We start from the raw sequence: 25,656 nt of genomic DNA on the forward strand, positions 1-25,656 counted from the left end.
CACCGCGAGTCATAGATATTCATTTGTTCTCTACACATAAGAAGTGTTTTAAGAATGTCAGATGACTGCTCTCTTCTGGGTTTTCCACTTTCCTCCTTTCAAAGTGGCCATTATTGTTTGTAGGGTAGGGGAAGGAGTTGGAAACCAAATTGTTAAACCAACAGAATGCTTTGTTATCAGTGGCACAATCTTGGAGGCATTTAACTCTGATAATTTAAGGAAAAAAAATCTTAATCTTCAGATGAATATATTTTTGATTTTTATTCATATTACTGCTGCTATGCAACCCACAAACATACCAAGTTCTGCTTACTACAGGCCCTGCCGAGTTATCCACGTCCTTGACAAGAGATCTAGTTCTCGCTGAGGAGCTTCTGACAAACAGCGGAACAATGCAACAACTGGGAACTTAAAAATCTGTGCTCCACAAAGCAAACTGGCAAACGAACTTACCAATGTTTTAATCTCAGTTTAAGAAGATGACAGATTTTTATTTTGGCGACAATCTAGCACTCAAGAATTATTGCCGATGATTTAGAAGAGAACAAATTTGTTGGACCAAAGAGACAGGGAAAGTCTTCAAACAACTATAACTGCTCTTGTATTTTCACCCTTTTGGAATGCCTTAAGGAATAGAATTTAAAAAATGTAGTTTACACATTGCATAAAGCACCCCTTTATCCTAAGACATTCTTAATAGGGTACACGTTTCATTGACTGTTTTATAGATTCTTTACACTGTAAAGACAATTTTTACTTTGATGGAAAACTATGTGTTGTTTAGAGTACACTCTTCCAGGTTCTCAGTTCCTGCTTTTATGGGGCGGGCTCTGCACCTTTCAGGCCTTTGAGCTATTTTAGGACTACATAAGTTGTAGCAGCAATGCAAAATAATTCTTGTTTACGGACGTGTAAGTACATTCTGTCTGGTGCGGGTTCCTCTGACTTTCCTCTTTCACTGTGGAAGAAGCCAGGTGTGCCTCTGTTTGCACATTCGTTTGAATACTTAAAAGTTTAAATAAAATCTTGAGGACATGTTTATTTTCTACCTGTATGAGAGTCGTGATTTTACTTTTATTTGTTTGGAAAACTATCCTTTAACAACAATATAAAGGAAAAAGAGTTTTATGAGTGGAAAGTTTTGAAATTCAGGGTTTATAGTCTCTGATCCCAGAGATGGTTACCACTCTTCCCTTTTTCCCTTTTTGTACCATAATTTTACTTTTCTTTCATTCAGCTAGTACTCCTTTTTTCTTTTTTTCTTTTAAACCTCAGATAAACTTTTTGACAAGTGGCCAAACAATGCAACCATTTGTACTTTAAAGCTGTGCTCCACAGTTAAAACGAACAAGCCCATGAACATTTTAATCGCGGTTAAAAAATTACTTGTCTTTATTGTGGCAACAGTGTAGCATGCAAGAAATACTACTGATGATTTGTTAGAGAACTTAACTTTGTTGGATTTAACAGGGGAAACTCTTTAGATAATTATAAGCGCTGTACATTTTCACTTAACTCCCTTTTGGAAGTTCATCGTTTTATTGGGACCACCCATGGGAATCCCTACACTACATTCAAAGGAAACATCTCACAGCATCCAATAAACACAAGCAGGCGCTCACACTCACCGTGCCCCACCAGAGCGCGTCCGCGTAGGTGGAGAATTCCTTATTGGCGTCCTTTTCCACCAGGTAGACAAGGAAAGACGAAAAAATCAGAACCAAAAATCCTATGTACCAAGCTGTGATTAATTCCTAGATATAAAAGGAATGAGAGATTTTTAGAGGTGAAAAATCTTTGAAAAAGGGAAAAAAAAATACAAGCATGATTCCATGCGTTTGACTACTGCTTGGATACTTATGATGACTTTCACATAATCCACTACACCTCGTGTCCCACATTGCTTTAACCAATTACTGAAAAGATTAAGTTTGCTTTCGATGGGTTTAGTAAATATCATGGCAGCAAGGGAAGAAGTTAAGAACACCCTGCCCGCACCTGGGCGAGGGCACCCCCACCTTGCTGTGCGCGTAGACCACGGAGCCCAGCAGCTTCCAGGTGCCGCCGCGCCTGTCCATGCGCACCATGCGCAGGATCTGCAGGAAGCGCAGGCTGCGCAGCGCCGACGTGGCGAAGATGTTACCCTGAGTTTTGGCAGAAACTACCGCTATGGAGGCGATGAGAACGATGGTATCTGAAAGAAAGAGGGTGAAGCAGCCGTAAGTAGCACGACCGGGAGGTTTTAGTTTCCAAAACAGGATTTCAGAAAGGGTCCTTTTGACCTGTTTGGGGCCCAGGGAACTGCTCTTGAGCCCCAGGCCGGCATGCGCCACGCGGGCTCTGTGATCGTCGAGGAGTGGAAGGCGGAGGACGTGGCCTCCTGCGCCTGCTGCCCCGGTCTGACCCTCGGCCGTTCTCTGCTTCAGCCACGCAGGTTTGGACCACTCGCCGTTTAACCTTCAAACGCCTGGACACCGCCTTCGGAAGGTCCGGTGCTCGGAGGGCTTCGGGCTGGCGCAGCGTCCCCACGGCAGTCCTGCGGCAGGGGTGGTCCTGCCTGTAGGAAGGGGCTTCTGCCTCTGCCCCTGCCCAAGCACCGCGGCCTGCTGGCTGATGCCACAGAGAGTACATAGCCTGTCCAGATGCGAAAGGGCTACTTCGCATAATCATGTCTCCTGTTTTCTTGCCGAAGAAGCTGGTAGCTCTGTTCTGCAGAAAATTCACTTGTGTTGTGGAGTCTGCACCTTTGCAGCCTCTTAGACAAAGGCCCCAACTGAGCGGACCGCTCTAAGCGTTCTGCTCTGCGTGCTCTGTACGGCGCCAGTCAGTTCTGGGTAAGTTCTGTACACAAGTTAATTAACATTCCATTGGTTACAATAGAGGAGGTGATCATACATACCACGCACTGCATGGGAATGGATATTTAATGTTTGACATATTGACGTCTGGCTTAAATCATATCTGCCCTTTTGTCAGCTAAAAAGAGAAAAAGAGCAGCTAAGGAGAGCACAGAAAAGATGAATGACTTAATCGCTCCAAGGGTAAACATCTGAGCGAGGGAAGGTAGGCTTTGAAGTGGGAGAGGTGAAGTGGGATGAATGGCTTCCAATGGAGATTTTACAGTAGGTTAGCTTGACCTGATCATCCTCAGTAAGATGTCCTTCCTGCTGCGAGTGGGCTGTGCATGACCAGGTGGCCACACTCCCAAGAAGAGCCCCACCTCAGGGGGTCGCAGTTACTGATGTTTCTGGGAGCCTCAGGGGTAACTGCTGTGTGAATGTGTATCCTCTGCCCAGCCCAGTCGTGCCTGCATTCAGGAAGGCCTGGCCCCTGGCGTGCACTAACAGCATCCTTAGACTCACTCTCCTGGTGCCCTTTTGGGTCAGGACTTGGAGAGGGTCAGGGGTTGGCAGGACGTGGGTGAGCCAAAGGGATTCCTCCAGTCGTATCTGCACGCTGCGGGAGCTTGTGGCTGGGTGCACAGCCAGCCACAAATGCATCCTTTTCTCTCGCTCCATAGCTGTCGGAGATGAGAAGGAACTACCTACGTTGATACGGACATCAAAGACGTTAAGCGAGTAAAGTCAGTCGCAAAGCAGTATGAACAATGTACTCTTATTTAATAACACATATATTATACACCTAGGAAAGACATGTGAGAATAGACACCGAATATTACTATGAATTCTCTCTGGGGTAGAGAGTTGTGGTGAGTATGCGGATAAAGGGACTTTCTAAGTTATTAATTTTGGTAATGTTGGAGTTTTATAACAATGAAAATGTCTTTTGAAATCAGGAAAAAACTTTAAAAAAGAGTTAAATGTGAAAACATCTCTTGGTTTTCATCATTTGGAGGGACTTACTTCCAAGACAAGTGGTCTACAGACAAAGGGACACTCCTTATATGGCCCTGATGGATATACATTTTGCTTCTATTTCTCATTGTAGGCCTGCTTCCTCACAAGTGTACAAAGGAAAGAAAAAGGTACAATATTAGAAAAAATTGAAGTAAGTAAATGACCAGTAGGGGTGCAGAAAGCACAGACTTAAAATTTACTTTGTGCCAGGCACTTCCTTTAGTTCTAGGTTTTTTACAAATGTTATATTCTTTTAATTCTTATAACACCCCGTGTTGGTTAGGTATTCCACAGATGAAAAAAGCGAGACACAAAAAACATATATTGTATTAGTTTTAAAAAATCAGCTATAGGCCTGTTACACTACAGCACAAAAAGTATGCTATAAAGTCAGTTCATTAGAGAAAACCTAGAAAAAGGAATCCTGTAGGTTTGAGAAAATTTCAAAAATTATGCACACAGTGAATCATAATCTAAAGGTTTTAAGTCACATCATATGTAAAGGTAACCACAGATTAGATTTAATACGCTCATTTTAATTCAGATCAGAAAGTCAGAGTTCAATGAAGTCATAAATGAGCAACCACATGGCACACAATGAATGCACCCACAAAAATGTTTCTTGTTGGATTACAGTCATCCACTGGAATTTTGCTGTCAGTACCACCTAGATATTTCCCAGCTTAATATTTTAGAAGTTATGAGTTGACTTTCATTTTTATTTATGTATTTATTATTTTTGTAGACCATTACTTAGCAGAATGGAGGATCCACAAGGTTGGATACTTGTATCCGAAGTATCTAGAACAGTGCCTGAAACATGGTAGGCACTCAATAAATGTTTATAGAATAAACTTAGGTTAATAAACATTTAAAAGTAGCTTGAGCTTTGTTCTCTTACCACATCAGTGGCTTAATAACTGGAACATCAATCTAAAATACCTGTAAGTTAATCAAACCAGCACAGAATTCTACAGCAATATAATAATTCACAGCCGTCAGCCACTGATGTTTATAAAAAGGAAATCTCCCTAAGATTTACCTTTTGTGACAGTGGGCAGCCGTGGTCTTTAAAGATGGCATCATAGGAGACCCCTGAACCACCGCCCTCCCAAAGACACACCAAATGAACAGCTACACACGCAGTAATTCCCTTGGCAGGAAATCCAGAAACTAGCCAAGGGGCTCCTATGCACTGGGAGAATGAGAAAACGCTCACATCAAAACGGCAGGAGAGGCTGAGATGCACTCGCCATAAACCCCAGTCCTAGCACACAGCAGGGACCTCCAACTCCCAGCTTTTCCCTGGGAGACTAAGGGTTTGAACCCCATTTTTAGCGCCCCAATTTTTAAGACTCCCACCAGAGGGATGCCCCCCCCCTCCGAACACCTAGCTCTGAAAGCCGCGGGGCTTGCATCTGTGAGCCCCACACACTACAGCAAACACAGAAGCAGGTATTAGCGGGCATGAGCACTGGGCCTCTGCTCACCCACCACCCGTGTCCAGGCAGAAACGCCAGTCTCCCCGACCTTTCCTGAAACGGTTCTACTTGCGTACTTTAAAAGCTGCCGCCTGCCAGTCAGGCCTCTAATTTTTAGCATCCAACTAGGGAGTGACTGCAGTTCTCTCCTGAGACCACAGAAGCCGGTGGACGCCTCCCCTGGCCTCTCCCTCTGGCCTGCTCCAGTTTGCCAGTATCTCCCTCAGGAAGCTTTTATACACATCTGGTGCCCCAGCTTTTGAGGCTGCTGCTTGACAGAAGAACCCCTGGGTCACCTGGCTCTGACAGCCAGTGGGGCTTTCATTCAGGAGTCCCACAGGCCTGTAGCAAAGAAAGAAGTTCATAATGGGTTCCGGACCCCATAGCCCCCTCCCCCACTCCATGGCTGTATAACTGGGCCCAGTACAGAGGGGACAGGTGAAATGCCCACCTCCCAGTTTCTCCTTGGATGGGGTCTAATGACACACTTTCCCCACTGCTCCTAAACTGGACCCTGTATCTAGGAGCTGACTGTGACCCTCCCCCTGGGACACTGATCGGTCTGGGCACATATTCAACCACTGGGCACCACTAAAAACAGGGAAAGTGATTAGACAATCACATAGGTTTTAGAGACAACCAGAAGCCAAGGCTGGGCTGATTGATGACGTTCATCTCCCACACAAGATCAGTCTGTCAAGACTGGGGTAGGAGGCTGTTCATCTAACACACAGAAACCCACACAAAGAGTCAAGGAAAATGAAGAAACAAAGTAATATGTTCCAAACAAATGAACAAGATAAACTACCAGAAGCAGATCTTAATGAAACAGACAACCTACAAGAAATAGTTAAATTACTAGAAACATACAACCTACCAAGGCTAAATCAGGAAGAAATAGAAAAGCTGAACAGACCAATCACTAATAAAGAGATAGAATCAGTAATCAAAAACCTCCTAACAAACAAAAAAGTCCAGGACCAGAAGGCTTCACTGGTGAATTACACCAACATTTAAAGAATAAGTGCCAGTCCTTCTCAAACTCTTCCATAAAAAGAACAGAAGAGGAGGAAACACTTCCAAACTCATTTTATGAGGTCAGCATTACCCTGATATCAAAACCAGATAAGGACACCACAAGAAAATAAAAGTACATATGCCTGATGAATGTAAATGTAAAAGTCCTTAATCCCAGCAAACTGAATTCAACAGTACATTAAAAGGATCATACACCATGATCAAGCAGGATTTATTCCAGGGATGCAAGGATGGTTCAACATCTGCAAATCAATCAATGTGATACACCACATTAATAAAAGGAAGGATAAAAATTATATGATCATCTCAATAGATATAGAAAAAGCACTTGACAAAATACACACACTTTCATGATAACAACTCTCAACAAAGTGGATATAGAGGGAATGCACCTCAACGTAATAAAGGCCACAAAACAAGCCCATAGGTAACATCATACTCAGTGGTAAAAAACTGAAAACTTTCCCTTTAAGATCAGGAACAAATTATGATGCCCACTCTTGCCAGTTTTATTCACCTTAGTATTGGAAGTCTTAGCCATAGCAATTAGGCAAGAAAGAGAAATAAAAATCATCCAAATCAGAAAGGAAGAAGTAAAACTGTCACTATTTGCAGATGACATATTATATATAGAAAACTCTAAAGACTCCACCAAAAAACTGTTGGAAATAATAAATGAATTAAGCAAAGTTGCAGGACACAAAATAAATATTCAAAAATCAGTTGTGTTTCTATATACTAACAACAATTTATCAGAAAGAGATATTAAGGAAAAAATCCCATTTACAATAGCATCAAAAAGAATAAAATATTTAGGAAGGAGTTTGATCAAGGAGGTGAAAGATCTGTTCGGTGAAAACTATAAAACATTGATGAAAGAAAGTGAAGAAGACACTAATAAATAGATATTCTATGCTGATGGATTGGAAGAATTTGTATTGTTAAAATGTCCATACTACCCAAAGCAATCTACAGATTCAGTGCAATCTCTATCAAATTCCAGTGCTGTTTTTCACAGAAAAAGAACAGTCCCAAACTCGTATGGAATCACAAAGACCCTGAATAGCCAAAACAATCTTGAGAAGGAAGAACAAAACTAGAAACATCACACTTTCTCATTTCAAATTATATTACAAAGTTATAGTAATCAAAACAGTATGATATTGGCATAAAAACAGACACATAGGTCAATGGAACAGAATAGAGAGCCCAGAAATAAACCCACACATATATGGTGAGTTAATTAATGACAAAGGAGCCAAGAATATACAATGGGGAAAGGACAGTCTCTTCAATAAACGGTGTTGGGAAAACTGGACAGTCACATGCAAAAGAATGAAACTGGACCACTATCTTACACCACTCACAATAATTAACTCAAAATGGATTAAAGACAAATGTAACACCTGAAACTATAAAACTCCTAGAAGAACATGGGGGTAAGCCTCTTGACATTTGCCTTGGCAATGATTTTTTGGATTTGACACCAAAAGCAAAGGCAAGAAAAGCAAAAATTAACAAGTGAAACTACAGCAAACTGAAAAGCTTCTGTACAGCAAAGGAAACCATCAACAAAATGAAAAGGCAATGAAAGAGAGAAAATATTTTCAAATCACATAGCTGATAAGGAGTTAATATCCAAAATATACAAGTAACTAATACAAATTCAATAGTAAATAAGAAAAAAGAATCCAAAACCCCAAACAATCAAATTAAAAATCAGGCAGTGGATCTGAACAGACATTTTTCCAAAGACGACATACAAATGGCCAACATGTATTGAAAAGGTGCTCAATATCACTGATCATTAGGGAATGCAAATCAAAACCTCATACCTGTTAAAATGCTATATCAGAAAGGCAGGAGATAAATGTTGGAGAGCATGTGGAGAAATGGGAACCCTCCTACACGGTTGGTGGGAATGTAAATTGGTATAGCCACTATGGAAAACAGTATGGAGGTTCCTCAAAAAATTAAAAATAGAACTATCACAGGACACAGCAATCCTATTTCTGGGTGTATATCCAAAGATAACTAAAACAGGATCTTGAAAGATGTCTGCACGTCCGTGTTCACTGCAGCATTATTCTCAATAGCCAAGATATGGAAACAACCTAAGTGTCCATCAATGAATGGATGAATGGGTAAAGAAGAGCTATCTATCTATCTACCTACCTACCTATCTATCAAAATACTGTACATCCATGAGAAAGAAGGAAATCCTAATGTCTGCAAAAACGTGGATGGACCTCGAGGGCATTAAGCTAAGTGAAATAAGCCAGATAGAGAAAGACAGATACTGTATATCACTCATATGTGGAACCTAAAAAAGTAAAACTCATAGAAACCAAGACTAGAATCATGTTTACCAGGGTGTAGGGGGTGGGGAGAAATGGGGAGATGTTGGTGAAAGATTGCAAACTTCCAGTTATAAGATGAATAAGTTCTGGGGAACCTAATGTACAGCATGGTGATTATAGTTAATAATACTGTATTATATATTTGAAAGTTGCTAAGAGAGTGAATCTTAAATATTTTCGCCACAAAAAAGAAATGGTAATTATGCGACGCGATGGAGTTGTTATTTTGCAGTATGTAAGTGTATCAAATCGACAGATTGTACACAAACTTACACCATGTTTTTCTCAAGTACATTTCAATAAAGCTGGGGAAAAACTGGGTAGAACAGCTTAAGCTGCTCTAATAACAATTAGTTATTTGTCCAAAATGTTTTTTGCAACATAGGAGCATTTGTTTTAAGTGAAGACAGCACCTGTAGGAATTACAGGTAGCCCTCAAGGCTCATTTGCTTCAGATTCATTTGTTCATTTGTTCATCTGTTCGTGTATGAAGAAGTTAATTGAGGGTCAAGCACTGTATTAGACACTCGCATTAGAAATGAATATTCACTCATCAATCTGATCATCAATCTATTGCAAATGTTTATCAAGTCCCTACTGTGTACCAGGCATTGTGCCAAATGCTTTATGTGCACCAGTGGTTGTCAGTAGGGACAATTTTGCCTCCCGGGGGCATTTGGCAACGTCTGGAGACATATTTGGTTGTCATAACTGGGAAGGGGGTTGCTGCTGGCATCTAGTGGTGGAGGCCAGGGTTGCTTCAAAACATCCTACAATGCCGAGAACAGCCCTCTGAAAAAAGAATTACTAGTCCCCAGTGTTAGTAGTGCCAAGACTGGGAAACCCTGAAGTCCATCATTTCATTTAGTCCTCCCAACAGCCCTATGAGGGAGACAGTATCATTCCTTTCTCCTCCTTACAAATGAAGAACTGAGGCTTGCGGGGGTCAACTAGCCATACCTACAAGTGGCTGAGCTGGCCCTTACCTGACTCCAAAGCTGTGCCCTTAAGAGTCATGGTACCCCATTCCTTGGATAAAGGAAATCTAGAGTGACATGGGCTGGGGGGTAGTGGTGGCGGGGAGGGTGAAAGGGGTAGGCTGCAAAAGCAGGTGGAAACTAAAGCAAGAATAAATTGTTACGATAAAGCATTGACGAAAGAAAGAAGTGCAGGGAGAATAAAGCAGAAATAAAATGGCACTAAAACAGATGGTACCTTTACGGATACATCCAGAGACAGTGGGGTTAGAGAAAGAAGCAGAACTGCTAATAAACAAGGAGGAGCTCCAAGCTGCATGAAGAAAAAAAAAAAGTGTAATCTGGAGCTCTTAAGTGCCCCTCCCAACGGAAACAGTGGGGAACAAGTCAGGAAGCAGTGAAGAAACAGTTACTGATTACAGGCAGCCCATTAGGGATGTGGAATATAGGCTTATAAGCTATTAGGAAGTAGGCTCACATATCCACTGAGTCACTTAGAATGTTTTATGGATGAATTCTTGAGACTTGAGGAGACTGCAAAGATTTGAATGAAGTAAATACTGTGATATTTAAGACACGTAGGGTGTGTATGAGGTTATAATTAGACCCCTCTGGAACTTTGCTCCAGGATTAGTCAGCAAAATCAATACAAATTGATCACCCCGGATGCTGAGTAAAAGGAATTAGTCACTGAAATACTGAAAAGCCCTCATTATAAGGTGGATTCACATCCAAGGTTACCCTATCATGGACCTAAGATTGGGTTAAAGCAGGGTCAATTGTATATCTGAACTTGGCGGGCGGTGTTTTGTTGCTACAATTACGTGACACAATGCATCTATCAGAGAGTATATTTTAGTATGCTTGGCCTAATTTAAAATCATAAAGGGAAGAACTAAATCACATGGATTAAACAAAGCACAGTTGAACACTTTTATACTAGTAATTGTTAGGAGAGATAAATTTTCTAGAGGTGAACCACAAAGGGGGTACATCTTGACATCCAGAAACTGTCTGGAGACTTCAGGTTTTAAGAATTTTTGTAAATTATGTTAGAGTCTCAGAAAGATTCCCCTAATAGCTAACATAAATTTCCCTCTTGCACTTTAAGGTCATTTCATCTTCTTGCCTCTGGGCAAAACAGAAGTGCAACAATTACTACATTCCTGGTGATTCTACCCTCTCCCACCTCCATTTTTGTTCTAATTCCTTGAGCTTTTTTCAGTGACTTCACTATAAGCTAAAATTTGGATAATTTTAATGAAATATCTGTTTTAAAATTATAAAAGTAATAGCTGCTATAAAATGTCAAAACCTTAGACATACGTATAAGAAGTAAATTTATTTAATTAGCTAATTCTTTACTAAGGAGCTGTAAGTTCTTTAATTTTTGCTATTAAAATGATGCTGAAATGAATAGCCTTGTACATAAATTTTTGTAGGTATTCTCTTTAAGGATACATTCCTGGAGATTGGATTGCTGGGTTGAAGGCTGGCACATTTTGAGTTTTGATATCAAAGTGCCCTCCAAATGGTGGTAACAATGTATGAAAGTATTTATCTCTCCTTGCTAATAAAAAGCAATGCTAATAAAATAACGATAGTGATAATAATAGCTAAAATTTACTGTTTACTGTGTAATACTGTTCTAAGCATTTTCAAGTATTACGTGGAATATTATAAATTTGTAATCTTTGCTAATATGATAGACAAAACATCACCTTTTTTTTTTTTTTTTAAACAGATTCATGTCATGAAGAAGTCATAGAAGGCAAGTCATCAAGAAGGCCTTTGCCCAAGATTATGAAACTACTTTCCTAGATTCTGTCTGGTGTATTTAGCTGCTCATTTAGTTAACATATGTACTCTGTTTGGCATGTTCTTTGTGGCAACGGTAGCTAGCTGTCCTCCACAGATACATGCTTATCTTCTGAGGCACAGAACTACCCCTCGGAAGCGGCTGCCTACCAGGGACGTCATTTCCCAGGTCCGCTCGCCTCTGGGTGGGGGAATGTGACCCGTCCTAGCCGATGGAAGGTGAGTGGAGATGGTGTGTGCCTCTTCCGGGCTGAGGGGAAGCAGATGGCCTTAGGGGCTGTCTTTTCCTGTCTGCCAGCTCATGTGGGCCTTCAGGATGTCCTTAGGGGCCAGATGCTGAAGATGGCGGGGCCTTGTCAGCCAGGTCCCGAGTGACCGCATGCAGCAGGGCTTCTACCACACACCCTAGCCCCAGCAAGAAGCACCTTCATTGGACTCTCAAACGCAAGGAAGAAATGAACTTCTAATTTGAGAAGTTACTGGAATTTGAGGATTTGTATGTTATAACAATTAGCATTACTCTAACTGAGACATCCTTAACTTTTATGAAATTTATGTTTGTCTCTGTGGTGAAGTAGAGAACTAATCTTTCTTTTTATCCTATGTGACAGCCAGTTTTTCCAATACCACCTAAATAAAAAGCCTATTCTTTTCCAAATGTCTCCATATACTCATGGAGAGGTCTATTTCTAGATTCTTTCTGTTCTATTCCCTATGTGTCATCAGTATGACACTAGATATTAGACAGGGTAATATCCCTTCAATGTTACTCCTTTGTAAAAAAAGATTATGAATTATTCTAAACCTATTTATTTCTCCAGGTAAATTTCAGAATAAATGTACCCGTTAAAACCCCAGCATCCTGATACAGATTGCACGTTTGATTTTAGGTGAGCATCTTCTCTACTGCTTCCTTCATCTCACATCCAGCGAGCTGTGTACTTCTGCTGCTTCTGCTCCAAATATCTCCCCTCTCTCCCTCCTCCCACTGGTCCTGTGTCCCCCGGCTAAGGGCGAGGCTCCCTCTCTCCCGGCCACGCCACAGACTCCAAACAGCTCTTCTCACTCCTGTCTTTGCTTTCTCTAAACTCTTGTGTATTTTTTTGCCAGATTAAAATGTTAAAGTGATGACATTACTTCTCTGATCAAAAAAAGTTTGTTTTTCTTTTCCAATACTTAGAACAAAGATCAAATTCTGCTTCCCAGCTTCAAAGTGCTCTACAGAAGGCTGCTCTTTCTGGAAAGCCCTTCCCCTTCCCCGTGTGGCCACCTCTCAGCTGCTGCTAGGGCTCAGCCCAGGTGCCAACTTGTCAAGGAGGCTGCCCTCACGCACTGGTGCCCGGGGCTCTGGGTGCACTCCTGTCACTCTTACGACCACTGTCAGTACCATCTGCTTGCCTGCCGGTCTCTCCCAGGAACTGTAAGACATTGAAGGCAGTCAAAACACTTATTTTTAACCTCAGTGCCTGCTCAGTACCTGCCATAGTAAGATGTTCAATACTGATCTGATGGGTTATTTGCTTATAGTGAGCACAGAAACAGAATAACATTTTATAATTTCAAGGGTCTTAGAAACAATAAAGAGCCATCATTTTGCAGTTGAGAAGCACGAATATACCAAATATATACAAGTAAAAAAATGTTAAAAAAGACCTTCAAGATGGCAGAGGGGTAAAACGTGGAGATCACCTTCCTCCCTACAGATACACCAGAAATACATCTACATGTGGAACGACTCCTACAGAACACCTACTGAATGCTGGCAGAAGACCTCAGACCTCCCAAAAGGCAAGAAACTCCCCACGTACCTAGGTAGGGCAAAAGAAAACACAGAGACAAAAGAATAGGGACGGGACCTGCACCAGTGGGAGGGAGCCGTGAAGGAGGAAAGGTTTCCACACGCTAGGAGCCCCTTCGTGGGCGGAGACTGTGGGTGGCGGAGCGGGGAAGCTTCGCAGCTGCGGAGGAGAGCTCAGCCACAGGGGTGCAGGGCAAAGCGGAGAGATTCCCGCACAGAGGATCAGGGCCGACCGGCACTCACCAGGCCGAGAGGCTTGTCTGCTCACCCGCCGGGGCGGGCGGGGCTGGGAGCTGAGGCTCGGGCTTCGGTCGGAGCGCAGGGAGAGGACTGGGGCTGGCGGCGTGAACACAGCCTGCAGGGGGTTAGTGCGCCACGGCTGGCCGGGAGGGAGTCCGGGAAAAAGTCTGGAGCTGCCTAAGAGGCAAGAGACTTTTTCTTCCCTTTGTTTCCTGGTGCGTGAGGAGAGGGGCTTAAGAGCGCCGCTTAAAGGAGCTCCAGAGACGGGCGCGAGCCGCGGCTAAAATCGTGGACCCCAGAAACGGGCACGAGCCGCGGCTAAAAGCGTGGACCCCAGAGACGGGCATGAGACACTAAGGCTGCTGCTGCCGCCACCAAGAAGCCTGTGTGTGAGCACAGGTCACTATCCACACCTCCCGTCCCGGGAGCCTGTGCAGCCCGCCACTGCCAGGGTCCCGGGATCCAGGGACAACTTACCCGGGAGAACGCATGGTGTGCCTCATGCTGGTGCAACGTCACACTGGTCTCTGCCGCCGCAGGCTCGTCCCGCATCCGTGCCCCTCCCTCCGCCCCCCCGCCCCCGAGTGAGCCAGAGCCCCCGAATCAGCGGCTCCTTTAACCCTGTCCTGTCTGAGCGGGAACAGACGCCCTCAGGTGACCTACACGCAGAGGCAGGGCCAAATCCAAAGCTGAGCCTCGGGAGCTGTGCAAACAAACGGAAAGGGAAATCTCTCCCAGCAGCCTCAGGAGGAGTGCATTATATCTCCACAATCAACTTGATGTACCCTGCATCTGTGGAATACATGAATAGACAACGAATCATCCGAAAATTGAGGTGGTAGACTTTGGGAGCAACTGTAGACTTGGGGTTTGCTTTCTGCATCTAATTTGTTCCTGGTTTTATGTTTATCTTAGTTTAGTATCTAGAGTTTATTATCATTGGTAGATTTGTTTATTGATTTGGTTGCTTTCTTCCTTTATTTATAGATATATATATATTTTTTTCCTTTTTCTCTTTTCATCAGGGTATGTGTATCCTTTTTTGTATGATTTTGTCTGTTTAGCTTTGCTTTTACCATTTGTCCCAGAGTTCTGTCTGTCCCTTTTTTATTACTTTTTACTTTTTAAATTTTAAATAATTTTTTTATTTTAATAACTTTATTTTCCTTCCTCCCTTCCTTCCTTCCTTCCTTCTTTTCTCCCATTTCTTTTCTTTCTTTCTTCCTTTCTTTCTTTTTTTCTCCCTTTTCTTCTGAACCGTGTGGCTGACAGGGTCTTGGTGCTTCGGCCGGGTGTCAGGCCTGTGCTTCTGAGGTGGGGGAGCCGAGTTCTGGACACTGGTCCACCAGAAACCTCCCAGCTCCACAAAATAGCAAATGGCAAAAGCTCTCCCAGAGATCTCCATCTCAATGCTAAGACCAGCTCCACTCAATGATCAGCAAACTCCAGTGTTGGACACCCTATGCCAAACAACTAGCAAGACAGGAACACAGCCCCATCCATTAGCAGAGAGGCTGCATAAAATCATAATAAGGTCACAGACACCCCAAAACACACCACGGGATGTGGTCCTGCCCACCAGAAAGATGAGATCCAGCCTCATCTACCAGAAAGTAGGCACTAGTCCCCTCCACCAGGAAGCCTACACAACCCACTGAACCAACCTACTGGGGGAAGACACCAAAAACAACGGGAACTACGAACTACGAACCTGCAGCCTGTGAAAAGGAGACACCAAACACAGTAAGTTAAGCAAAATGAGAACACAGAGAAACTCACAGTAGATGAAGGAGCAAGACAAAAAACCCACCAGACCAAACAAATGAAGAGGAAATAGGCAGTCTACCTGAAAAAGAATTCAGAGTAATGATAGTAAAGGTGATCCAAAATCTTGGAAATAGAATGGAGAAAATAAACATTTAACAAGGACCCAGAAGAACTAAAGAGCAAACAAACAATGATGAACAACACAATAAATGAAATTAAAAATTCTCCAGTAGGAATCAATAGCAGAATAACTGAGGTAGAAGAACAAGTAAGTGACCTGGAAGAAAAAGAGTGGAAATAACTGCCACAGAGCAGAATAAAGAAAAAAGAATGAAAAGAATTGAGGATACTCTCAGAGACATCTAGGACAACATTAAATGCACCAATACTCGAATTATAGGGGTCCCAGAAGCAGAAGAGAAAAAGACAGGGACTGAGAAAACATTTGAAGAGATTATAGCTGAAAACTTCCCTAATATGGGAAAGGATTAGTCAATCAAGTCCAAGAAGTGCAGAGAGTCCCATACAGGATAAATGCAAGGAGAAACATGCCAAGATACATATTAATCAAACTATCAAAAGTTAAATACAAAGAAAACATATTAAAAGCAGTAAGGGAAAAGAAACAACATATAAGGGAATCGCCATAAGGTTAACAGCTGATCTTTCAACAGAAACTCTGCAAGCCAGAAGGCAGTGGCAGGACATATTTAAAGTGATGAAAGAGAAAAACCTACAACCAAGATTACTCCACCCAGCTAGCATCTCATTCAGATTCTGCAGAGAAATTAAAACCTTTACAGACAAGCAAAAGATAAGAGAATTCAGCACCACCAAACCAGCTTAACAACAAATGCTAAAGGAATTTCTCTAGGCAGGAAATACAAAAGAAGGAAAAGACCTACAATAACAAACCCAAAACAATTAAGCAAATGGTAATAGGAACATACATAACGATAACTACCTTAAATGTAAATGGATTAAATGCTCCAACCAAAAGACATAGACTGGGTGAATTGAAAGAACAAAAAGATCCGTATATATGCTGTCTACAAGAGAACCACTTCAGACCTAGGGACATATACAGACTGAAAGTGAGGGGATGGAAAAAGATGTTCCATGCAAATGGAAATCAAAAGAAAGCTGGAGTAGCAGTTCTCATATCAGACAAAATAGACTTTAAAATAAAGACTATTACAAGAGAGAAAGAAGGACACATAATAATCAAGGGATCAATCCAAGAAGAAGATATAACAACTGTAAATATTTATGCACCCAACACAGGAGCACCTCAATACATAAGGCAAATGCTAACAGCCATAAAAGGGGAAATTGACAGTAACACAGTCATAGTAGGGGACATTAAGACCTTATTTTCACCAATGGAGAGATCATCCAAAATGAAAATAAATAAGGAAACACAAGCTTTAAATGATACATTAAACAAGATAGACTGAATTGATATTTATAGGGCATTCCATCCAAAAAAAATAGAATACACTTTCTTCTCAAGTGCTCCTGGAACATTCTCCAGGATAGATCATATCTTGGGTCACAAATCAAGCCTTGGTAAATTGAAGAAAATTGAAATTGTATCGAGTATCTTTTCCGAGCACAACGCTATGAGACTAGATATCAATTACAGGAAAAAAGTCTGTAAAAAATACAAGCACATGAAGGTTAAACAGTACACTACTAAATAACCAAGAGATCACTGAAGAAATCAAAGAGGAAAACAAAAAATACCTAGAAACAAATGATAACGAAAACACGACGACCCAAAACCTATGGGATGCAGCAAAAGAGGTTCTAAGAGGAAAGTTTATAGCAATACAATCCTACCTCAAGAAACAAGAAACATCTCAAATAAACAACCTAACCTTACACCTAAAGCAATTAGAGAAAGAAGACCAAAAAACCCCCCAAAGTTAGCAGAAGGTAAGGAATCATAAAGATCAGATCAGAAATAAATGAAAAAGAAATGAAGGGAACAATAGCAAAGATCAATAAAACTAAAAGCTGGTTCTTTGAGAAGATAAAGTTGATAAACCATTAGCCAGACTCATCAAGAAAAAAAGGGGGCTTCCCTGGTGGCGCAGTAGTTGAGAGTCCACCTGCCGATGCAGGGGACACAGGTTCGTGCCCCGGTCCAGGAAGATCCCACGTGCCGCGGAGCGGCTGGGCCCGTGAGCCATGGCCGCTGAGCCTGCGTGCCCGGAGCCTGTGCTCCGCAACGGGGGAGGCCACAACAGTGAGAGGCCCACATATCGCAAAAAAAAAAAAAAAAAAGGGAGAAGACTCAAATCAATGGAATTAGAAATGGAAAAGAAGTAACAACTGACACTGCATAAATACAAAGAATCATGAGACATTACTACAAGCAACTATATGCCAATACAATGGACAAACTGGAAGAAATGGACAAATTCTTAGAAAAGCACAACCTTATGAGACTGAACCAGAAAGAAACAGAAAATATAAACAGACCAATCACAAGCACTGAAATTGAAACTGTGATTAAAATCTTCCAACAAACAAAAGCCAAGGACCAGATGGCTCCACAGGCGAATTGTATCAAACATTTAGAGAAGAGCTAACACCCATCCTTCTCAAACTCTTCCAAAATATAGCAGAGGGAGGAACACTCCCAAACTCATTCTACGAGGCTACCACCACCCTGACACCAAAACCAGATGAAGATGTCACAAAGAAAGAAAACTACAGGCCAATATCACTGATGAACATAGATGCAAAAGTGCTCAACAAAATACTAGCAAACAGAATCCAAGAGTACACAAAAAGGATCATACACCATGATCAAGTGGAGTTTACCCCAGGAATACAAGGATTCTTCAATATACACAAGTCAATCAACGTGATAAACCATATTAACAAATTGAAGGAGAAAAACTGTACGATCATCTCAATAGATGCAGAAAAAGCTTTTGACAAAACTCAACACCCATTTATGATAAAAACCTTCCAGAAAGTAGGCATAGAGGGAACTTACCTCAACATAATAGAGGCCATATATGACAAACCCACAGCCAACATCGTTCTCAATGGTGAAAAACTGAAACCATTTTCACTAAGATCAGGAACAAGACAAGGTTGTCCACTCTCACCACTATTATTCAACATAGTTTTGGAAGTTTTAGCCACAGCAATCAGAGAAGAAAAAGAAATAAAAGCAATACAAATAGGAAAAGAAGAAGTAAAACTGTCACTGTTTGCAGATGACATGATACTATACTTAGAGAATCCTAAAGATACTACCAGAAAACTACTAGAGCTAATCAATGAATCTGATAAAGTAGCAGGATACAAAATTAAGGCACAGAAATCTCTGGCATTCCTATACACTAATGATGAAAAATCTGAAAGAGAAATCAAGTAAACACTCCCATTTACCACTGTAACAAAAAGAATAAAATACCTAGGAATAAACCTACCTATGGAGACAAAAGACCTGTATGCAGAAAACTATAAGACACTGATGAAAGAAATTAAAGATGATACAAACAGATGGAGTGGTAAACGATATTCTTGGATTGGAAGAATGAACATTGTGAAAATGCCTATACTACCCAAAGCAATCTACAGATTCAATGCAATCCCTATCAAACTACCAGTGGCACATTTCACAGAACTAGACCAAAAAATTTCACAATTTGTATGGCAACATAAAAGACCCCGAATAGCTAAAGCAATCATGAGAGAGAAAAACGGAGCTGGATGAATCAGGCTCCTGGACTCCAGACTATACTACAAAGCTACAGTAATTATGACAGTATGGTAGTGGCACAAAACAGAAATATAGATCAATGGAACAGGATAGAAAGCCCAGAGGTAAACCCACGCACATATGGTCACCTTATTTTTGATAAAGGAGTCAAGAATATACAATGGAGAAAAGACAGCCTCTTCAATAAGTGGTGCTGGGAAACTGGACAGCTACATGTAAAAGAATGAAATTAGAACACTCCCTAACACCATACACAAAAATAAACTCAAAATGGATTAAAGACATAAATGTAAGGCCAGACACAGAGGAAAACATAGGCAGAACACTCCATGACATAAATCAGAGCAAGATGCTTTTTGACCCACCTCCTAGAGAAATGGAAATAAAGACAAAAATAAACAAATGGGACCTAAAAAAAACAAAACACATAGATTGAAACGCAAAAAAAAACTTCAAAGAAATGTTCGCAACACATATGATCATGGACAAAGGATTAATATCATTAATATATAAAAATAAACTAATAAGAAAACATGCTGGTAGAAAATTGGACAGAAGGCATAAATATAAATTTAACCCTAAGAAGAAGTAAAAATGGCCAATAAGTATATGGAAAGAAGTTCTTTATAATTTCTAGTTTTTAAATTTAAGATAGTAGCAAGGTACCATTTTAATCTATCAAACTAACAAAGTTTAAAAAACAAATAGTGAATATTGCCAAGGAGGAGGAGAAAAAGGTCTTTCATGAAGGTTTTATTTAACAATAAAATGGTTTAATTTTGGGAGGAGGGGCCTTTTGCATCATAGGCCAAAAGTATTAACTATTTGAAATAACTATGATTTAAGTAATTTTACTTCTAGGAATTTAACCTAGTGAAAAAATTGTAACGTCAATAAAGGTTTGCAGAAGAAGGCTTATTATACTATTATTAAATAATATAAAAATTAGATCTAGGGACTTCCCTGGTGGCACAGTGGTTAAGAATCTGCCTGTCAAGGAAGGGGACACGGGTTCGAGCCCTGGTCTGGGAAGATCCCACATGACGCGGAGCAACTAAGCCCGTGTGCCACAATTACTGAGCCTGCGCTCTAGAGCCCGCGAGCCACAACTACTGAAGCCCGTGCACCTAGAGCCCACGCTCTGCAACAAGAGAAGCCACGACAAGGAGAAGCCCGTGCACTGCAACGAAGACTAGACCCCGCTCACCGCAACTAGAGAAAGCCTGAGCGCGGCAATGAAGACCCAACACAGCCATCAATGAATGAATGAATGAATGAATTAATTAAAAAAAAATCTAATTCAAATCTCTAACAAAAATGGATTCATCAAAAACAATCCAGTCCATCTATTCTGGAGCATGGACTATGGAATCCATCTGCCTGAGTTCCAACCCTGGCTCTGCCTCTTATTAGCTGCGTTACCCGGGTTAAGTTAGTGAACCTCTCTCTCTGTGCTTCTATTTCTTTATCTGTAAAATGAGAATCATACAAGTGTCTCTATCATAGAGACGTTGTGATAACTAAATAAGTTAACACATTCGAAAGATCTTAGTACAGTGCTAGCCCATAATAAATTTTATCTAACTTATTATCATTAGTAGTAATAGTACCATGGATAATACTACTCCAATACATCATTATGTAAAGAACTGCTTACACAGCAGGATTCAAAGGTTGATACCAACATTGCCCCCAAAGAATTACGTGTTGTTATAGTACACATAAAACTAAATACTATAAGTACCTATGCTGCATGCTAACAGTGACTCTCTTTGGGTGGTGGGATTATGTGTAAAGTTTAGTTTCTTTATGCACATCTCTTTTGTCCAAATGCTCTATAATAAGCCTGTGTTCCTTCTGTAATGAGAAAAGGGAGCATTATTATTTACTTAAAATAAGAAGCTATGGCCCAGGGAGGCTAGCACGTTGGCCAAGGAAGTTTATCGAGTCAGTGGTGGGAAAGAGAAGGGAAAAGGCATTCACTGAGTGTCCCTGGTGTATGGGGCTATGCCAGGTGCTCAGCACACAGGCTCTATTCCAGCGCTTCTCCATACCGGCCCTCTGAGGAGGCACAGGGCTGTGAGTGTGGACCTACTGCGAGAGAGCCCAGGTCCTCCTAGCTGTGGAACCTCAGGCCTACTAATCTAGATGAGTCTTGGAGTGTTCTCTTGTAAGGAGACAGAACCATTCCTCACAGGGCTGTTGTGAGGATTCAGTGAGATAATACACAGAAAGCCCTTAGTCTGCCTCACTGTGCCTGTCATGATGTTAACATCTCTGCTTAAAAAAATATTTTACACACACACACTTTTACAGATCAGTAAATTGATACCAAGGAATTTCAGGAATCTTATCCAAGGTCTTTTAGCTAGTAAATGGGGCCAACTATCAAGTCCATATCTGCCTGGTTCTAAAGTGCTTTCATTTTATTCCATACTTCTTTTTTTGATAACATTTCTTTTGTAAAAAGACCAGTAAACAGGGATGTAGGCAAGTCTTACATGCTGAAATATAAATCTCCACAGAGTAAAAGATTATTAAGGACAGGGTATACAACTACTTGCAAATGGTCTACATTCAGGGAAATTTAGCAGAAATCTTATAACTACCCAATTTTTATATTTTAGGTTGTCTCAATGGGATGCAGCCTATGACAGTGTAGTGGTCAGCCTGTCTTGTCTACGTGGGACCATTTCTGCATGAATTGGTGAATTTTCAGTGTACCACGTATGTCATGTGCCAGATGCTTTAGTGCCAACAGAACAGCAAGACAGGAGGAATTGCAATTTTGTGGTCCCACTGTATTTTCCTACAAATACAAAATTCTAACCTCTCGAAAAGAACAGAGATACAAAGTGTGGAAGCAGGAGCTTGAGCTGTCCTGGTCCAACCATCAGTTCCCTTAGGGCTGGTTTCCGTATCTTCAAGAGTGAGGTGGACTAAACTGGAAAGGGTCCAAGATGCTTCCTGACTCTGTTCCTAGAATTCTAAGTGGTACATTCTTTATTTGGAGACTAAGTGGTTCGATGACGAGCCATCAGCAGGAGTTTTTGGAAATGATTTTTCTCGTGTTAAGTGTTAAGGCAATTCATTCATTCATGCAGTAGTTCACTCAACAAATGCTTTCAGTGCACGTCTGCTGTGCGCTGAGCACAGTGGAGAGAGCAGTGAAGAAAACAGAAGCTTTTCTGCCCTCAAGGAGCTAACCTTCTATAACACAGTGTATTGTAGACTGACGTTACACAAATGAGTAAGTACAGAATTCAAGGTCAGGTAGTGGCACAGACTCCTGAGAAATAACAAGCAGGGCAAGGGGTGGGGCCGCAGGGTAACAGGCGGTGCTCTTGGGGCGGGTGGTCTGGGAGGACGTCCTGAGGTGATGATGCAGGAGCCCAGGTCTAGTGAGGTGATGGGGTGACCGTGGCCCCGTCTGGGGGAGCTGTCCCAGGCAGGAAGTGTGAAGACCCTGAGGCGGAGCAGGTTGTGTGCACAAGGGCAGGTGAGGAGGCCAGTGTAGCTTGAGAGGAGCAGTGGGGACTCGGGCCCCACCACGGCGCCTCTGGAAAGAGCTTCAGCTGTCCTTCCAGGCGTGGTGGGTTTGGGGCAGAAGAGTGCAGGATCAGATTTGTATTTTCCAAGGTCATTTTGGTTGCCTTTGGGAACCAGATCAGGAGGGGCTGGAAAACATGAGCGGAGGTCACAGGCCAAGGAAGAAGCTACTGCCCGGACCGAGGGTGAGAGCAGCTTCAGCGGAGCCAGGTCGAAGTGAGGAGGACGCAGGGAGGGGGTGCACTGGGGACACGGGAGGGGAAGGTGTCAAGGCTCGCTGAAGGTTTGATGGTGGGGTGCGACACAAAGAAGGGGCTCGAAGGGTGGCTTCAGGACTTCTGGCCTGAGCAATTTGGTGAATAAAGGCTGTCTGTTGAGGTGCGGGACTAGTGCGCTTGGTGGGGGCAGAAAGGAGGGCTGTTTGAGGGGTAAAAGCAGCAGTTTGGTTTTGGCCGTATCAAGTTTGAGACGTCCTCTCGACATCTGGGAGACAGTGGGTAAGGCTGAAGTTCGGGAAGAGGTCAGGGCTGCAGAGTCAGGCAGCAGGTGTGCACGTGCGGTGTGCGTGCACGTCTGGTGCACACGCGTGTGCATGTGGTGCCACAGGACTAATCTCCAGTATCAGTAACACACTGAAACTTTTGCTTCTGGGTGTGATTACAGACCTTTAACTTCAGATGCGGTACAGGCTACAGGATGTGAGGAAGCTGTTTCTTTCCTTGTGAAACAGCGAGGAGGCATTTGTCCTCTGAGAGCCGCGGTGAACGAGTGGGAGGCAAACACATCCTATTTAAGGCACACCCTGGTACCCTGAGTGAATTACCTAGGTGTAACCCCATCAGTCCTTGATAAATCAAAAGGATGGAAAGACAGGGGCATTTCTGGATGATTCAGAACATGTTTTAGGGCCATGACAAGTTGGCTTTGTATTATGTTTCTTTATATAGAAAGTACAAGGATGGCTTTGAGAAGCAGCAGTTTTGCACACATCTGAGGAAGATGTTTAAAATTTTCACCTAGCGCCTATTTTCATACACACCAAACGGCAAACCTGCAGTCACTTTCAACTCAGCAGAGCCCCACATCAGTATTTGACTACACGGCTAAAAAAAGATTTGGACTCCCACCAGCGAATGCTCACAACTTCCACTGGAAATCCCCTAACATCCTACGATGAAATCTAATGCTTAGATGTCTTGTTCAGTGTGCTGACCTGAGTGCTTATTCACCGAGAGTGAAACAGTTGATGTCACTACAGGTATAACTTTACAGAGTAAAAACAAAATATCTAGCTTTCGATACTACTTTTTGGTACTTACTCCAAGCAGTTACTTGACACTGATTCTTTGAATCTTGGCGGGCAGTTGTGTTTACTAGTATTGGGATAGGTACTTTCTCTTTGAGAAACTTGATACTTATTTACAGATGACATGCAGGTTTTGATTAATCATCGCCTACTACTAAAAGCTTTTGAAAGGCTATCTTCAGAAGTTCTTTGAATAGACTGTGCTATTTGCATTTTGCAGGTGGAGACGCCTTTTCAGCTAAAATGTCAGTAACCAAAGGACACCTGTGGGTGGGAACTGACTCTGTCATTTGGGGATTTTGAGAATTACCTGGTACACCTGGTTCTCAGTCTTTTTCAAGACACAATTTCTTATTTTTAGAAATAAGAAATAGATACAGTTTAGGCTTCTGGATAATCCTTAGGGATAAACCCTGGGGTGTGAAAACGGATTTTTCCTTCTGTGAAGAATGAAAATATAGTGCTTTAAAAGAGGGCATTTGAGTAAATACAAGCCACAAATGAATACCTGACACTCATTATAATTTTGAAATTCCTACTTGTTGCCATGTGCAGATCTATTATATCCTTCTATCTATACTTTTTGGGAGATTATTAATCAAACAGATCACGATTAATTACACACCTAAGCTCCACCTTTAATAATCATATCCGTGGCAAAATTCGTCCTCATTGGCACTAGATAAAGGGCAGTTTTTAGAGCTTTCTAATTTCAATTTTGCTTTTATGTGTTGCTGTTGTCGAACTCCACAAAGTATATTGCTGTTCTTATCTGTGCTTACAAGGAAAGAAATAGAGTCCCAGAGAGGCTTGTACAAGATGACAGAATAAGTTACTTCCAGAGACAGCATTAGAACTCACGGGAACCAACATGAGCCTGCAGCTCAGACTGTGGGATATCTCACGACAAATCCTAAAGCCATGATGACAGATCCCACTCTGGGCTCACTTTCTTTTCATTATCAATCCCTTTCCTACTGTCACAAGATTTTTGAATAAGACACGCTCTGTTTAGAGGAGAACAAAAAAACAAGGTTTATTGGAAGCATGTGGTGATACAACCTGGGGACGCTTTGCAAAGAGCTGGAGACTGCCCCTCAGGGCAGCCCCATCGGGGCAGGGTATGTCCCCACAAACCAAGTGTGGAGAGGCAGCAAGAAAGCATAATTCAAAACAGTTTCAGTTTTAATGTTATGATCAGTAAATATTCCAGAGAACCACAGAAACTTGATAAGAGATGGATTCTGAAGTCACATGATGGCAAACATCCTGAGGATTAGCTACACTACTTTGATCTCCACATTCCAAATACAGATTTGGAGTCTGCGGTAGGAGCTAAAATCAAATATTTAAAACATTTTGCAAAAGGCAGAAGTAAAAAAATTGAGAAAAAAGTAGCAGAAGAGCGTTCTGTAAAAGAGCCTGCAATTACCAGCATGCAAATAAGTACTGATACTTTATTTAACAAGATCATCACATTCACATGACCAGATTAAAGTAGGGAACTGAAGCAATTGGATTAAAAAAACTCAGGCAAAAATTATTCTTCTGAAAACTCCTGATAACTGAGGTAAAGGTGTTACTTTTTATCTCGCATTGCTTGGATAATTGCCACATTTTTCTTCATATTGTGTTTACCTTGTGTACATAGAGGGTGCAATGCAGGGGTGAGGTTCTGCAGGTGAATGCCTACTAGCTTGCCATTTTTTTTGAATTTTTT

General features: G+C 41.8%; 1 protein-coding gene across 2 annotated transcripts in view; it reads right to left on the bottom strand.

The window, feature by feature from the left end:
- The window catches only part of KCNQ5 (potassium voltage-gated channel subfamily Q member 5), a 585,721-nt gene that overhangs the window by 105,706 nt on the left and 454,359 nt on the right, over positions 1-25,656 (bottom strand). For both annotated transcript variants that reach the window (XM_032651575.1, XM_032651574.1), the window contains exons 4-5: positions 2,019-2,194; positions 1,629-1,754 (exon numbers count right to left, since the gene is read on the bottom strand). In XM_032651575.1, coding sequence (XP_032507466.1) covers positions 1,629-1,754; positions 2,019-2,194 — 302 coding nt within the window. The remainder of the gene's footprint in view (positions 1-1,628; positions 1,755-2,018; positions 2,195-25,656) is intronic.

This window comes from Phocoena sinus, chromosome 12, assembly GCF_008692025.1.
Source record: "Phocoena sinus isolate mPhoSin1 chromosome 12, mPhoSin1.pri, whole genome shotgun sequence".
NCBI lineage: Eukaryota > Metazoa > Chordata > Mammalia > Artiodactyla > Phocoenidae > Phocoena > Phocoena sinus.